The sequence below is a fragment of the Microplitis mediator genome, chromosome 7 (genome assembly GCF_029852145.1).
Source record: "Microplitis mediator isolate UGA2020A chromosome 7, iyMicMedi2.1, whole genome shotgun sequence".
Taxonomy (NCBI): domain Eukaryota; kingdom Metazoa; phylum Arthropoda; class Insecta; order Hymenoptera; family Braconidae; genus Microplitis; species Microplitis mediator.
In genome coordinates this window covers 24540211-24556974 of record NC_079975.1, presented here as the reverse complement: position 1 = coordinate 24556974, position 16764 = coordinate 24540211, and the positions used below count along the sequence as shown (strand labels likewise).

Genomic DNA, 16764 nt, shown 5'->3' with positions numbered 1-16764 from the left:
ACAACTAGTGACATCGAGTATAATACTCTCGTTCGGTCGGTAACTCCAATAGAAACTTATTACTTTACTTTAATATTTACAATAAAAAAATAACTAAAAAAAACTGGTTGCAATAGAAATTTTAAGAATTCAAATTTTTTTGATACTTTGTACTACACAGCTGTAATTTTATCCAAAATCTTTCAAATTCGAGTTTGTTCGGAAATATTCGGCTCTTTTCGTTCAATCTAGTTCTGAGAGGTTAGAACGAATAACGTTACGTTTTGAGGCGTAAGCTAGCATCATACAGAAAAAAGTTATCTTGAGTAAAGAAAATATTTTTGAAAACAAACGTGTTCGGGAAACAAGTCGATTTTCTTGAGCCAAGAGAATTTGTCTTGGTCAGAAATTTCTACTTGATCCGAGAAAATTAAAGTTTTCAAAAAATTTCTATTGAATCAAGAATATTTTTTCTGTGTATGTAAAACATTTTGAGAATTTTTTTTTTATTGTAACTATAGATATGTATTTGAATGCTTATCAAATTATAGATAAATTTAGTACGTTGACCGTTTTCATTATCGCTAACGGGGATTTATTCAAATAAATAAATTATCATTCATTTTAAAAAATTAACATACTTATATTTTGTTACTAAGTGATTACATGTATGTTGAGCTATTGAGTGTTCCTGACCCATTTTTTCAGCTTTCTATTAATTGTAACTTTTTTCTAAATTTATTGCTTTCATTTCATTTTTTTACGAATATTTTTACCAAATACTCTAATTTATCATAATCAATTACGACACATCTAGTAAAAATTTGTAAATTAAAATTCAATCTGTTGCCTTGTGAAAATTACAATGCACGTTGTAAATTCTGCTTGATTTATGTGAAAAATTTCTATGTTATCAGTAAATTTTATCATAATTTATTCATACTGTCCTCACAATATTACTAGTAATTTTTCTATAAATTTTTTATGTAAAAAGTACCGTTAAATTTTCCGTCCGTATTATTTGTTGAAAATTAATTTTTTTCGAACTTTTTCAAATGAATTTTTATTTTTTTCACGTTCAAATTTTGTAAGTAAGAGACATTAAAAAAAAAAAAAAACCAATATATTATTGTGAACATTTTTAATATCTTTAAATCTCAAATCGAAGATCGGGAAGAGAACGTGTCTTTTATTGGTTTTTATTATCAGTTGAATTAAAAAAAAAATGTATTATAAAATATTATATTAGTCTACCGATCATAAGCTTTAATCTGATATCCAGCATGAATTTTAATAAAAAAAAAAGTTAATTTTTTCATTCTAAATAAATCCCAATATAAATTAATTTTTTACATAAAATTGTAAATTTTCTCGAGCTTTAAGAATATAAATTTAATTTTTATGTTAACTTTCATAGTACACGCAGAGAATTTTACGGTATTTTTTGCATCAAAAATTTATAGAAAAATTACAATAGTCACAGTGACATGAGGACTAGAGTGTTTCAAAAAATCGACTTTTTTTTTTCTCGAAGAACATTGAAAAAATCGACATCGAGAATTTGTAGACAAAGACCCTGTTAAAATATCAGACCTTAATATTAATATTTAAAGGTGACGATTCGCGATTTTCTATTTTCTATTTAAATAACATGGAAAAAAAAAAATTTTTAAGCTTGGAATTTTATACCTCGGCGATGACTTATTGAACAGATAAGTTCAGGATATATTTTTATAGGGAATTAAACGCTCTACAAAAAAAGTCTCCTATTATTTTTTGATAAATCCATCTGTTCAAAAGTTATTTGAGCTCGAAGTCAAATTAGAGTAAATTTCGAGATCTTTTTACTTTTACGGCGAAACTATGGGACTTATCATAAAATGTTATAAGCTCTTTTCTGTAGGCAATTTCATTTCCTACAAATTATTATTGATAAATTTTTTTTAAATTCTGCATTTTTTTCTAGTTATTTCCATTTTAATGCCAAGCTTCTAAAAAAATAGTGTTCTGATTGATTTTAAGAGAAAATAGCTATTTTCGATACGTAGGATTAAAAAGAGGGTTTGCGGCATGCTTGGATTGGCGACACAAGTCTTGGGTTATGCCGCATTCTCAACGAGAACGAGTACATACATCTTTCTCGCACGAGCGAAGCGAGTGCGAGAGAGATGTAGGTACGAGTTCTCGTTGTGAATGTAACATATCCCTAGACGAGTGTTGACAATACATGCATACCGTAACCCTCTTTTTAATCCTTTGTATCGAACAATATTTTTTATAACGACTGCCTTTAAAGTTTAATTGAGAGGAATTCAATCATTTAAAGAATAAAAAATTACCTTCTAAATATAAACAATTGTACAAGTGTAAATAATAACAATCTATTCATGTTTTATTTTTCAATTGAATTCTATCAATTAGTTTATTAATTTTATTAATTAAAATCTGTGACTGTTTTTAATAATGTGAAAATTTTTAATGAACGATTAATAATATGATAATAATATTATTTTCACAATACAAACACACAAGTTATGATATTCAATAAGAATAAGAAACATATGATCACTATGCAGGTTTCCAATTGTCGTCTTTCTATCTGCGCATGTGCGAATTTCAGGATAAATGCGACAGTAGGAGTATATGGAGAAAAAAGTATCACTATCTTTTTCTAACTCGAGTGAACGACGGTTGCTTGGTAATTTGTATACATTTCCTATAGGCAATTACTTTTCAGCACAGTAAAATCATGCTGAAAAGTCCAACAGCTGATTTTTCGACATCGTTCTATAGTTTCGTCGAGTTATCGAGAGAAAGACCTATTTTACTCGCGCCACACGACGCTCGAATATTGAACTTTAAAGGCAGCAGTTATAAAAAATTTTTTTTCCCATGTTATTTAAATGGAAAATAGAAAATCGCGAACCGCTACCTTTAAATATTAATATTAAGGTTTCATATTTTAACAGGGTCTCCCGTGCAAAAAAAATTCGTTCAAAAAAGATTCCAAAAAAGTTCCGCATGTGGAACTTCTAAACATGAGACAGATTAGAACTTCGAATGGAACTTTTTTTGAACGTTAGTAATTTTGATGGAAAAAAAAAAGTTTTTATGAGCAAATTTAGAGTCAAAAAAGGACGTTCTTGAAAGTTTTTGGAATTTTATGGACGTTTTTTTTAGTTCTATAAAAAATTCAAAAGTAGTGATTTTTGAACTATTTTGGAATGTTTTTAGAACGTCTTTAGTCTACAAAAGATGCAAAATTAGTGATTTTGGAATGCCTTTTTTAGTCCATAAAAAAGTCAAAAGTGGTGATTCTGGAACTTTTTTGGAATGTCTATTTTAGTTCTATAAGAGGTTGTAAAGTAACGATTTTTGGACTATTTTTGAATGTTTTTGGAACATCTTTTTTAGCTTCCGAAAAATGTCAAAAGTGGTGATTATGGAACTTTTTTAAAATGTCCATATAAAATTCGAAAAACTTTCCAAGAACGTCCTTATTTGACTCTAAATTCGCTCATAAAAACTTTTTTTTTTACCATCAAAATTACTAACGTTCCAAAAAAGTTCTAATCTGTCTCATGTTTAGAAGTTCCACATGCGGAACTCTTTTGGAATCTTTTTGGAACGAATTTTTTTTACACGGGCTGTGTCTAGAGATACTCTGTCGATTTTTCAAGGTTCTTCGAGAAAAAAAATAGTCGATTTTTTATTTATAAGTATTCTTATTTAATATAGTTGTACTATGTACTCACAACTATATGTTCTTTTGTAATAAATGTAATTACTATGTTATGAAATTTGCCATTTGGCCTGTGCCTTGGCATTAATAAACGAAATTCTAAATTCAAATTCTATATTTAATTGATTAAAGTTTTTTTAAAAGACACCAATCTTTAATCGATAATTCGACACCGAAATTTGAGCGATTTTACAAGTGTTCCATTCCACGGACACCCTAAAAATGGTTTCACTGAAGCCTGTGAAATGCTTTAAATAATATATTTAAAAAATTTTACCTCAAGATATATATCAGAGCCAGGATTAAAGGTGTTGTTAACCAAATGGAACGAAACATTTAGATGCGGCAAACTGTGAAAGAAAATGGCTAGTTGTGGTACAGTGTACTGTTCCGGAAGCTGATGACCGACCACCATCGTGATGAACCCTTGACTGCCGAGACCCTCGTTCGAAAGTCTTTCTCACTTGTCAAGACATACTACGAAGCCTACAACAATAACAATAATAACATCATTATTTTTTATGTATTTTAAATAGTTATATCCGACTATAATAACAATAAGTTTGTCATCTTGTTATTGAGATTAAGAAACTGGAGCTTGATTATTCACTTAAAATCTCCTTCCCTCTCTCTCTCTCGTTCTCTAGGTTTATTATCTTTTTCCTTTGTCATCATCTCTTGTAAACAATCCGTTTATCAAACGATTAAACGGATGAAAAGGTAGGCGAAATTAATTTATATATTTAGCATCCAAGCTGGCATAAAATTTTCAAGACTGAATACTTGGATGGATCTTTTATAAATATTTAAAATAAAGTGCTGAGTTGAGTGTATCTGTAATTTAACGCTATACTAAATTTTGATCTATATATATATATATATTTATATAACGTAATCCTAGAAGTGAACGACACAAGGCGTGGCGTAAAGGTGAACTCCAGGGAGTTAACCGTGAGCTTCGAAGTAGAGAATCGATCGACGGAAGTTGTTGCTACTTCGTCTCTCTAACTGATCACCATCAGGCTTACCTATCGTGTCAAACATGTCATTTTTAGTATGGATATATGTAAAAGTATTTTGTAAGCTTGACAGTCATTGTGTTGCCACTAAATATAATACATATGACAAATTTTATTTCCGATGGAAAAATAAATGTCTGTACACTGAAAATGAAAATCTTTACACTTAAAATCGCGATTGTGATAAAAAAATTAGCTTTTTTATCGGTAAATATATAAGACATATTTTTTTAACGTATGTGATTTTTAATGGAAAATTAAAATTTAATTTGGTAGATTTGTGTTAATTCTTAAGAATTTACGGAAGCTGTTATCTTTTAAGCGGTCGAGACCATCAAATTTTGAGTGTGTACTTTTTCTTGTTTGTTTTAAAATTTACATCTGATATATTGTCAATTTATGCGCACTTCAGACACTAAATTTTTACTGGCTTAGAATTAAATTGGGTTTTATCATGGCTTTAAGATTAGCTCGTGAATCTAGAGAATCGATGCTTGCGCTTCTTTCCGGTACATTTTTCTCAACTAAAATACACAAAAGACTAGTTCACGGGCATGAAAAATTTTAAAAGAGTTGTGTTATTCGATGTCTAATTAGCAGTTATTATTTTTAATGTAAAAATTTGTTTTGAAATTTGAAAAATTTTTGTCAAAGATATCAAAATACACAGAAAAAAAGAATTTATTGGAGCAAAAAATATGTACCTGAAGATTGGAACGTTTTCGCGCAACGGAAATGAAAAAAATTTATGTAATTTGACTGCTTAAAAGTGACTTAAGGGAAATTGGAAGTGGCTGAAATTTTCGGCTGACATACCAGCATCAATATGCGAAAAATTTCAAAAATCTGGTTCTCCATTAGATTTTTTTACTTTCCAATTTTTTTTTTTCATATCGAAAAATATTCCGACCTTCACTTACATAAAATTATTACTCGTGTCAATAAATTTTTTTGCATTAGGAATTAAAAAAAAAAAATTTTCTTAGGGCAAAACAAAATTTTGGAGCGAGAAAAAATTTCTTATGCCAAAAAACTTTTTTCTAGTCTTAAAAAAAATTTTATTAGGGCAAGAAATCCTTTTCCTCTGTGTATTTTTTGTTATTTCGTTCTGTATAAGACTCGAAAATAGATAATAGGCAATATATATTTTTTAAACTTTTCCTTTTAATTTAATAAAAAAAAATTAGTTTTCAAAATAAAATCTAAAGACATAAAGAATCCAACTTTGAATAAATTGCGTCAAGTTAACGCTGATACGCGAGTACAATTGAAACGTCATAAAATAATTTTTTAAAACCTTGAAATATAAACATACGTAATTTATCGATAGTCGTTCATAATAAAATTCACGATAAGAATGTTAAAAAATAGTTATTCATTTTTTCATGATAAAAGTTTCCCGCCAAATGTTTCCACATTTTATTTTATTTCAAAAAATACAAATATCAATTATATAAATAAAACTTAATGTGATCATAACAAATAATTTAATTAAAATTTTGTCAATAAAATTTAAAAAATGTATACGCAAATATTTAGTACTAAATTTAAAAAGAAAATGCAGCATTTAAAAATTTTAAAAATATTTACAGAAATTTTGAAAACGATAATTTTTTACTTAATATTTTTAAATGATAATTTGGCGCCTAGTTATCATTGATCAAAGCAAAAAAGTCCATTTTGGCTTTGACAATCAATAATTTGATCAATGATAACTAAGCGCCAAATCGTCGTAGAGACTTTTTAAGGGCGGCAAATTAAAGGGCATAAAATTTCCTAAAAAAAGTCATAAGGTCAGATTATCAAAAAAATTTATCAAAGCTCATAGACTTTTTTGAAGACAAGCAAAAATTTGGAAAATTTTTTTGGGTCGGTTTTCTTTGAATTACTTCGGAACCGTACATGATAAAAAAAATTTCAAGTCCAGATCTGAAAACTAGAAACATGAGGCTACAATTTGCTTTTTTTATTTTTACTCTACGACCATTTTGCACCGAGTTACAGCATGTTGAAAATCACTCAAAAATTTGTAATTCTTTTTATATCCCGTAATTTTTGTAATCAGTGTATTTTAGTATCTGTTTTAAAATTTCAAAGTTTTTAGATTTATCATTATATCATAGAATTTCATTTTACTTTGTATATTTTTACACAAAGACTCCATTAATATTATTTGAATAATCATTATTATTTTATTATGAAAGCAAATATTTTATGACCTCAAATATAAACATCATTGATGTTGATATTCTCATAAAATAAAATTAAAAATAATTTTCTGTACCGAACATCAATTAAATTTTTCCAATAAATAATTGAAAAGCCTTCAGGCAAATAACTGAAATATTTGACCGCAATGATAATTAATTAAAAAATTTTTATACCAAACAAATTTATCATGAGTAAAAATAAAACACAATGACAAATAATCTTTTGTTAAATAAAATCTATCCTTACGTGTAAACTACTTCAATGACATATTAATAAATGTTATTGTTATTAAAAACTAAGACGCATTTTAATCATGAGGTAAGCACCGAGATTACACTTCTTATTACTTATGTTACATACTAAGTAACACATACTTATCTCGATAAATAATATTCTAACAGAACATTCTCAGCACGTTGTATAAATATATACATTATTTAAATGCCAACATATATGTACTTGTATAGTTGAAAGATGGAACGAGGAAATCACGTGTGATCAATGATTAAAGTTAGCTGTCCAACTTGAACTAGTAAGGGGATCATAGCGTTAAAATTTAACTCATAAATCTGTGGGTTCAAAACCACATATATCAGGGTACATAATAGACTGATTCAAAAAAGTAAACTATTTTTTTTTTTCAAAAATTATACGGAAAATATTATTTCAGATGATAAAAAGAAAAATACCTTTTTAAAAAATGATTCCGATCCTGACAATGAATTAATTCCAAACCATACTTCGAGGACAGGATCATAAATAAGTTGATATTTAATTACTATTTAGCGCAAGGTTTCAGAATTTATTATTCCTTCTTCAGGTGTCGGTGGAAACAATACAAATAAAAGTGAACAAAACAATGCATTTGATTTTAACAGTTCAATAACACATACCATAGATTTATCACGTATCATGTCCTAAATCATCGGAGTATGGTTTGGAAGTAAAAAAAATACCGTTCAAGTTTGAAATCTTAATTAAGTAAAGAACTTCCCGGGTCAAAAATAAAACTTGATTCAGGCCCGCTTCACTTTATTTTCTTTTGAAGTTATCGATTTGCCGACGATTTTTCGATAAAATCTCGACTCTTTCGACTTAAATTTATTCTTTTTGAACTTTTTTCATCTTAGTTTCAACTTATTTGTATTTTTTGATCTTAGTTTGAACTTATTCGTCTTAACTTCGAGCACGATGGTCATTCATCTTACTTTTGACTTGCTGAACCAAGTCGAAAAAAAGTTATTTATTTGCCTTACTTTCGCCTAAATATATAAAATTTATTTCACCTTAGTTTTGACTTTTCCTTATATTTCAAGTCGAATAAGTCTAAACCAAGTCAATTTCGACTTGATTTCAACTTTTTCGTCTTAAATCATGACTAAGTAAGCCAGTTAAGTCTAAACCAAGGCGAAAACTCAATGCACTTCGTATTTCCGTAAAAAAATGTCGAGTTTGTCTTGTGAAAAACGACCCTAAACTTCGACTTGGTAAACCAAGTCTAAATCAAGTTTTATTTTTGACCTGGGTTTAAAAAATTTCGGAAACTGTATTACAGTTAATTTGTAGGAAATTAAATGATCTGCAAAAAAGGTCAACATTTTGTAATAAATCTGATAGTTTTGCCGGGAAATTCAAATAATTCCTGGTGGAAATTTTTCTGACTTTCCTCTGAAAAAGTCTTTAGAACTTTGAAAAAGTCTTTAGACCTTTAGAACTGAGTTTTTCAGAGAAAATTACGAAAAATTTCCACCGGGGATACTAAAATTTACTATGAATCCAACTTTGACCTCGAATAACTTTTGAAAAATTAAATTTATCGAAAAATGATAGGAGTCCTTTTTTGTAGAGCGTTCAATTCTCAACAGAAATTCTCATTGATTTTTCCGATACACTGACTTCCAGGTGAGTGATGAAATTTCAAACTTAAAAAAAAATGTTTCCCATGTCATTTCAATGGGAAATCGAAAATTGCGATGAGGCGGTTGTTAATTTAAATATTAAGAGCTCAACTTTCAACAGTATTTTTTTTTTGTCTTCTCAAACAATATTTTCCGTGTAATTTTTGAAAAAAAAATAGTCGATATTTTGAATAAGATAAGATATAAAATGGAACGAGGAAATCTCGTGTGATCAATGATTAAAGTTGGCTGTCCAACTTGAACTAGCAAGGGAATAGCGTTAAAATTCAACACATAAATCTATCAGCTCAAAAGCACACATATCTTTAGGTACATAAATTAATAACTTAAGATATCAATCATAGTGATAAGTAAATTATTAATTCAATTTAATATTCCTATAAAAAAACGTACCGTTACTTCAACTCACATCAACACTTGAGAGGAAAAACTTTTTTATAAAATTACATACTCGTTTACTTGTTAAACTTTGTTCTCTAAATGTAAAAAGTCTTTACTTGGGACCTTTTCCAAAGTCTACTCTAATCCTCATACTCAGTTCTCTTTCTTTTTATATCTTAAGCGTACAAGGATAACGGACAGCTAAACGTAGCACAAGCACACAGTATGAGGGCAGATGGCTGTATTTTCTCGGCCGGGTCCACTTACAAAAGAACCCGGAATCCCTCTACTCGTATCGTACAAACATAACAAAAATACGTGTATGTGTACTGGATTCTTAGTCAGCTATACATAAAAATATGTGCTCACCAGATGTGACTAAGAATTTTTTTTATCCCTTACTCAGTACGGACAGTGAAAAAAAATAATAATAAAACATTCAGGACTTATGTGGCGAGAGGATACCGAGTTCAAAGTTCTAAATATGACAAATGTATGCAACTTCGCAGCAATAATACAAGATTAATGCTAATAGTTTTTTTTTATTTCTATTATTCAACATGACGGATAGCTTTTAACGTCTTGGAGAATTAATATTTCTTTGTGTACTTTTTTTTTAAATTAAAAATATCAATCGAACACTAAGAAATTAACGGAGTAAATCCGGAGTGGATGTGCCCTAGTTATCTTAGTCAAGATCTTGAAATCACAGTATATAGATATAATATTTCGTTGTATTCTCCTTGACTTGCTCAAGATTTGCTCCAGAATTGATCAATATTGCCACTGGGGTGGAGTGAATGCGGAGCGGATGACTGTTTATTTATTTAAGGGAAACCACTAGTGTGACCGCCTGAAAAAAGATGATTTTTGGGAATTTTTTTGGAGAAAACTACTACATGGAATGGTTGAAGGTTTCAAGGATATATTTGTGGATATATAATGAATACAAGATAAAATTTTTGGAGCAAAAAATTGAAAATTCAGCGAGTTATTCACAATCTCCCAAGGCTCCAAAAAAAAAGTCCCGAAAGTGCACGAAATGAAAAAAACCGGTAATTGTTTACAATCACGGCTCCACCTATTTTTGGCAATAAAAAATCGAAAAATGCATATTTTTTAACTTTTTTTTTTTGAAAATATTCTACTTTTCGGCGCATTTGAAGATATGAATTCATTAATTCGTGAAAATTTGATTATCTATTAGCAAATTCAGTTTATAACGTGCGAAAATACATATTTTTGATGTTTTTGTTGAAAATTTTGTAAAAAAAAAACCAAAAAGTTTATTAAACTAGAAGATATTTTCCGTACCATGACCCCCGGGCCAAGAAAAATTTGAAATTTTAACAAAATGGCGGAGTATTTAAGAAAAATTTCAAATTTCGCGCGAAAATTTTATGACTTTTGGCCTGGCAAAATTACATTTTTGATTCGATCGGAAAACTGGAGGTTTATGGTATGGAGAAACATATATAAAAGAAGCTGCAATTCGAATCAAATCGATTGGATGATTTATCTTCGAGTTATAACTGCAGTAATTTTGAAAAATGTATTTTCGAGGACCAGTAAGCGGCTGTGGCTGTAATTCAAAAAAACTATTTGAAATACGCACTTGAAATTTTAGTATGTTATTTTTGAAGCTCTAGACTATCGAAATATGCACAAAAATATGAATTTTTTCAAAATTTAACACTAGTGGTCCCCCTTAATCCCCTCGGGGTGAAATTCACTCCAAAGGGGAGTTTATTTTAATATTTAAAATCTGCTTTGAAGTATATGCAGATTTAAATAAAATCTAGATCACTCCCTATTTACTCCGTATGCAAAGTGATTTTTTTTTAAACTCCAGAACTGCAAGTGATTTAAATAAAATCCGTAATCACTCCGAATTCACTCCCAATTTTTTGCAGCATAATATTACAAAAAAAAAAAAAACAGTAAATACTCAGTACGTATAAAATACAAAGCAAATATATTTTCATGGTGAGATAATTTGTACGAGTGCAGCCACATAGCATAAAGTAATGTTAAGTAAAAAGAAAGAGGGAGTCCTTTGGTAGCTTGAAAAAAAAAAAAAAAAAATTCAGCCCTTGTTACTGACACGCACACAGTACACAGCCAAGAAAGAATCGAATTACCCTCGGGTAAAAAACAGGGAAAAAGCCAGCGAAGACAGCTTTGAACAATGAAAAACAAAAAAAAACCAACCCTACATTACTAATGATTATTTAAAAAATAAATTTGTTTTCACTAAATTTTGCTGTAACGAATTTTGAAGTGAAAGTTCTCTGCGCTAGTAAATAATTTAATATTCAATGCGCGATACTGTTACTATATATAATATATAACATATAATATGAAATAAGACGGATCGGAGTAATAATAAAGCACTTGAAGTAAATATATATATATATATATATATATGTATGTATATATAATAAGCGTCAAAGAGTATATATAATAAGACTTTATTATTCCTCGAGGTTTATTTGAAAATTCGCGGCGTTATCTTACGAGCGGCATTTATAAATAGAAGTATTAAACTAAAGTCTAATGATACACTAATTGATTTATATAGGATGTTATTCTAAGTAACTAAGTCTTATTTACTCAATAAGAATAAAAATAAAATTCAGTGTATAAACAAAAAACTATTAAAGTTACAATCTTGATCGCAAGAACAAGGTTCTGTTATTGTGTGATTGAGAAAATAATCACAACAAATTTCGCTCAATCTTATGGTAAAAAAAATGATTAATTTACATATCCTCGATCGGTAGACTATATTACACAAATATTTAATACACATGTAAAGTTGTAACACGCGAAAGGTACAAACATGTAAATAGTTTCCTGTCACGCATCGATGATTTTGTGTTTGTATCATATTCAAGTATTACATTCATTTTTATGGGGCGGCTTTGAAATCGATCCTTAAATTACTACAACTGTTCCCATTAAATAAATTGCTTTTTTTTCGATACAGTAAAAAAATATATAATTATTACTGTGGGCATAAAATGTTGAATAAAAAAAAAACATAAATTACTATGTACTAATAATAAATCAAATTGAACTGATAATTACTATTGATAAAAGTTGAATGTAATTAATTTTAGTAAGTATGAAAAAGTTATTGTACTGAAGTTTTGTAATTTTGATGCTTATAAAAGAAATATTTTTCTTTGTAAAGAATAAATCTTGACTGTTAAGGGCATTCTCAGACAATGGCTCTCCCCAATTTCAAAATATTTAAGGGCATTCTCAGACAGTGAACCCCCACTTTTTAAAAATATTAAATATTCATACTTTCAGCTGCCATAATTGTGTTAAAATTTTATTAATTTAAAAAAAAATTAAAGTATGAATGGAAAAAAAGATGACGTGGTTACGATTTGGGGGAGATGTAGATTTGGAAAAAAATTATTTCGAGTTGTTATTAAAATTTAAAGTTAAACAAAATTTGGTAAATAAATTTCAGTGGAATCATATCAATGTTATGATTCGAAATGTCTAATTTTGAAGGCCGAAATTTATTGAGCTTTTAATTGATAACAACAATAAGTAATTTTCATTCAAATTTACACGGAGAAAAATGGGCTTAAGAAATCTACGAATTTTTATTATGCTGTCGACGAAACTTTAAACAGGAAGTTGAGTTGCCAAAAAATTAATATGCTACACTACAAAAAATATCGTACACTTAAAATTTATTGATAAATTGTAATGAATATATTATTTGTCTAAATTAGGAATTATAGCAGAAAATAAAAAATATAAAGAGGCCCAAAATAATAATTACCGTACAGCATAATCATTTTTTGAATTCAAATTTCTGTTTCAGGTTTAATCAACAGCATAATGAAAATTCGTACATTTTTTTCTCCATGTATATCTCAGCGAACTATTAACTACGTTACCTTTTATTCAGTTAATGTTTTAATTTTTTTTTAACTAATTAATAAAATTTTAATACAGTTACAACAGCTGAGTCATTGAATATTTAAAAAAAAAGCGGGAGCACTGTCGGAGAATGGCCTCAACTTTTTTTGAAATTCGAGCAAATTATTTTAAGTTATTAAGAAGTTCAAAAATCAGCCAGAAATAGAATATATAAGTACTTTCATAAATTAACTCAATCATATATTTTATTTTTACATTAATTTAAATTTCCAAGTCATAAATGTCATAAAAATTAAAATCACAATTTAAAAAATTTATGATCCTGAAGTTAAGAGACAATTGGCAACTTTAGGAATTTTTTTTCAACAATTCAATTACAAAAAAAAAAAAAAAAAAACAATAAAAATATGCACATGTAGAAAATTTAAAAAACTATAAGTGCAATTTTTTAAAATAATTTTTTTTTATAATTTGTCGTTAAAAAAATGTAAAAATTATTAGACGTCGGCTAACTTCAGTATCATAAAATTTTCCCGTCTAATTTTTCCGAGTGAATGTAGCAGACATAAATTCAAAACAATGAAATTTAAAAAAATGCGCGTACAGATTTTCTATTGATCTAAATACGCATTTTTAAATTTTTATTCTCCTTACATTTTACTTTATATTTATTCAAAAATTTTTAAAATTCCCACTAGTCAGTTACATTCACCCTCACACTATGATACTGAAGTTAGCCGACTAATAATTTTTTGATTTGTTTTTCAAAACGATAATTTATAAAAAAAAATATTTAAAAAAATTGCAAAGGGGGCAGAGGCAGCCGATCGGTTCATGTGTGGCTCGGGCGATCATCAAAGTTAAGCAGCACCGAGCGTGGTTACTGTTTGGCTGGGTGACCGCTTAGCCATGCATTGAGCTTGATCGGACGTCTCTGTGCGCTAGGCGCGGACTGAAGAGCCAGTGATCGGTAAAATGGGAATTTTATCGATCACTGGAACTTCACCTGCTCCGAAAAATGACAGCTGTACTGGCAAAAGGTTTTCTCTGTGGTTTCCCTTTGCCGCTATACTCCCACGGCAAAAAGGTGGGGTATAGGGCATCACGTAATGATGCAGTACAGAAGCACAAGTCGGTCCACAGCCGCATGAAAAAGAGGAGGGAATAGAAAAAAGGTAGCGATTGCGATTAAAGGCAAGAAGTGTAAAAGGCATAAATATGCTATACACTGTTAACAATAATAAAAAAAAAAAAAAATATTTAAAAAAATTGCACCCATAGATTTTTTAATTCTCTACACGTGCATTTTTTTCATTTTTTTTTTTTTGTCATCTATTCGTTGAAAAAAAAATCCGAAAATTTTTAATTGTCACTTAACTTCAGGATCATATTTTTTTATGATACTGGTAAGCAGACGTCTGACAGTTTTTGAATTTTTTTAAAAATAATTAACTATAAAAAAAAAATATTTTGAAAAATTGCACCTATAGTTTATTAAATTTTCTACATGTGCATTTTTTCATTTTTTTTTTTGTCATTAATTCGTTGAAAAAAAAATCCAAAAATTTTAAATTGTCTGTTAACTTCAGGATATTTTTTCCATATACAGACTTCCGTATCCACAAAAAAAAACCCAAAAATTTAAATCAGCATTGATATTTTATTGTTGAATATATCATTAGAGAATAGCACTTTGGCCATCGGCCATGAGTGGATTTAAATAAATTTGTAAGCCAAGTTCATCGACATTCGGTTTATCTATCAAAGTAAATAAAAAAAAAAACACAACCGAGATTAAAAAAACTAAAAACTAGGTAAATTAAAATAGAACCATACATTATGATATATATCTTTCCATCCAGTCTGATTTGTTTCCTGTTCAGTAGCAGCGTTGCCCGCATAAACACAACAGGCCTCGATGGTAAAAGTGCCAGAGTAGACACTGAGAGCCGAGATGAGTAACAAAGAGTAAAATTACATATACAAGAGCTACGTCTTTTAAAGATATAAAATTCCTATAAATATATATATATATACATATATATCACAATTGACAATCCCACCCTATCCTACATATCCACTACTTGGCACTTCATACCCGTCATATCAAGAGTAAGGGTACAATGTCAGTGAATGTTTTATTACAATGTGGGTGTATATAAATATATGCACATATATTTATATATATATATGTGGGTGTATATTTTTATATGAGTAAAAATCAACACCACGCAATATCACGCGTACCTACATACACTTTGACAGTCTACTCTACTCTTATCCTATGGATAAATGATCCTAGATATATATATATATGTATATGTATGTGTGTATATAAATATATATGAACGTGTGTACACCCGTGTATCGATCCCTCAGAGAGTCGACATACACATAAGAGTACAAGAGCCAACTGTGAGCGCCACCTGGTCCCGTCTTCCTCGAGGGAGCGGCGCTGACTTGTTGTTACGGATTACCCTGGGGATAATCCCCCGATGTATTATTACGATATAAGAAGAAAAAGACGAAAAATTGTCTCATCTAAGACACGGAAGTCATTAAATGAAAAATATTTTAAAAATGGACGTTTAAATTTAAATTTAAAATGGATAAGATGAATGGAAGACGTTCTATTTAAAGTGTCATTGTTCTGATGGTCTTTTTATTTTGAGTAGATGGATAAAATGATTTTGAGAAAATATTTGTTGCTATGAATAATTTTTAAAATATTTTGAGGATTTTTTGAATTACTTACCGAAGATTTTTAGTCCGAAATATTGATAACTACTAGGACACTGTTTTTACACGATGTTTACACAACGGAGCTCCAAGCTCGACTGACCGGTTGTATTTTCGAGGGGATAATATGGCGGCGGTTTTTTCAACCAATGGCAATGCGCCAAGTTGGCGCGATTTTCAACTTCCCGCGAGGAAAATTGAACTTTTTTTGGTTTTATAAATAAATGCTGCTGTCGAACTTTTTTTACTGATAACATTTTTTGTCAATAAATTTATATTTTATTGTCTTAAACTTCGGAGAACTTGGATATATATTAGTTTGTTGTTAATATATATTTATATAAATTTAAAAAAAAACATCCGGGTAAAGATAAAATGAAAAAAATTTTTGTGAAAAAAAAGTAAATGAGGAAATTTTTTACTAGATGATGAAAATTTTTCTGTCAGATTGTTGGTAAAAAGATAAAATTCGAACTTGAAAATTAGAAATATTTATAATCAATTATTTCTTAGGGTCAATCTGAACAAATTGATGTTAAATTTTTTGTAGCACGACTTGTAGTTCGCGGATAAAACATCAGCGATAAAATATCCGAATACAAAATATTCCCGGACTAAATATTCAAGAGACAAAGTATCCTGTCGAAGAATCTTATTCAGAAAAATATATTTTAAGTGAAAAAATAATAAATGGTTTTCGATAAACGGGTACCGTACCATTCCAAGAATTTGTGTTGAGTTATTTCCAAAATAATACCCACGCAAAATCTGTGGAAAAAGGGCACAGTACGATTTCAAGGATATGTGTTGATCTATTTTAATATCACACACTCAAATTTTATGTGCAAATATATTAAACATTTCTGAT

General features: G+C 28.9%; 1 protein-coding gene across 5 annotated transcripts in view; it reads right to left on the bottom strand.

Moving 5' to 3' along the window:
* The window catches only part of LOC130671174 (protein tweety), a 37058-nt gene extending 21026 nt beyond the window's left edge, over positions 1–16032 (bottom strand). For 2 of the 5 annotated variants that reach the window (XM_057474902.1, XM_057474903.1), the window contains exons 1-2: positions 14994–15146; positions 3999–4207 (exon numbers count right to left, since the gene is read on the bottom strand). In XM_057474902.1, the coding sequence (XP_057330885.1) occupies positions 3999–4136 (138 nt within the window). In that variant the 5' untranslated portion in view covers positions 4137–4207; positions 14994–15146. Of the gene's footprint in view, positions 1–3998; positions 4208–14993; positions 15147–15912 lie in introns of those variants that run through there. The other 3 variants (XM_057474899.1, XM_057474901.1, XM_057474900.1) reach the window with 2 other exon arrangements.
* Between the last annotated feature and the right edge of the window lie 732 nt (positions 16033–16764).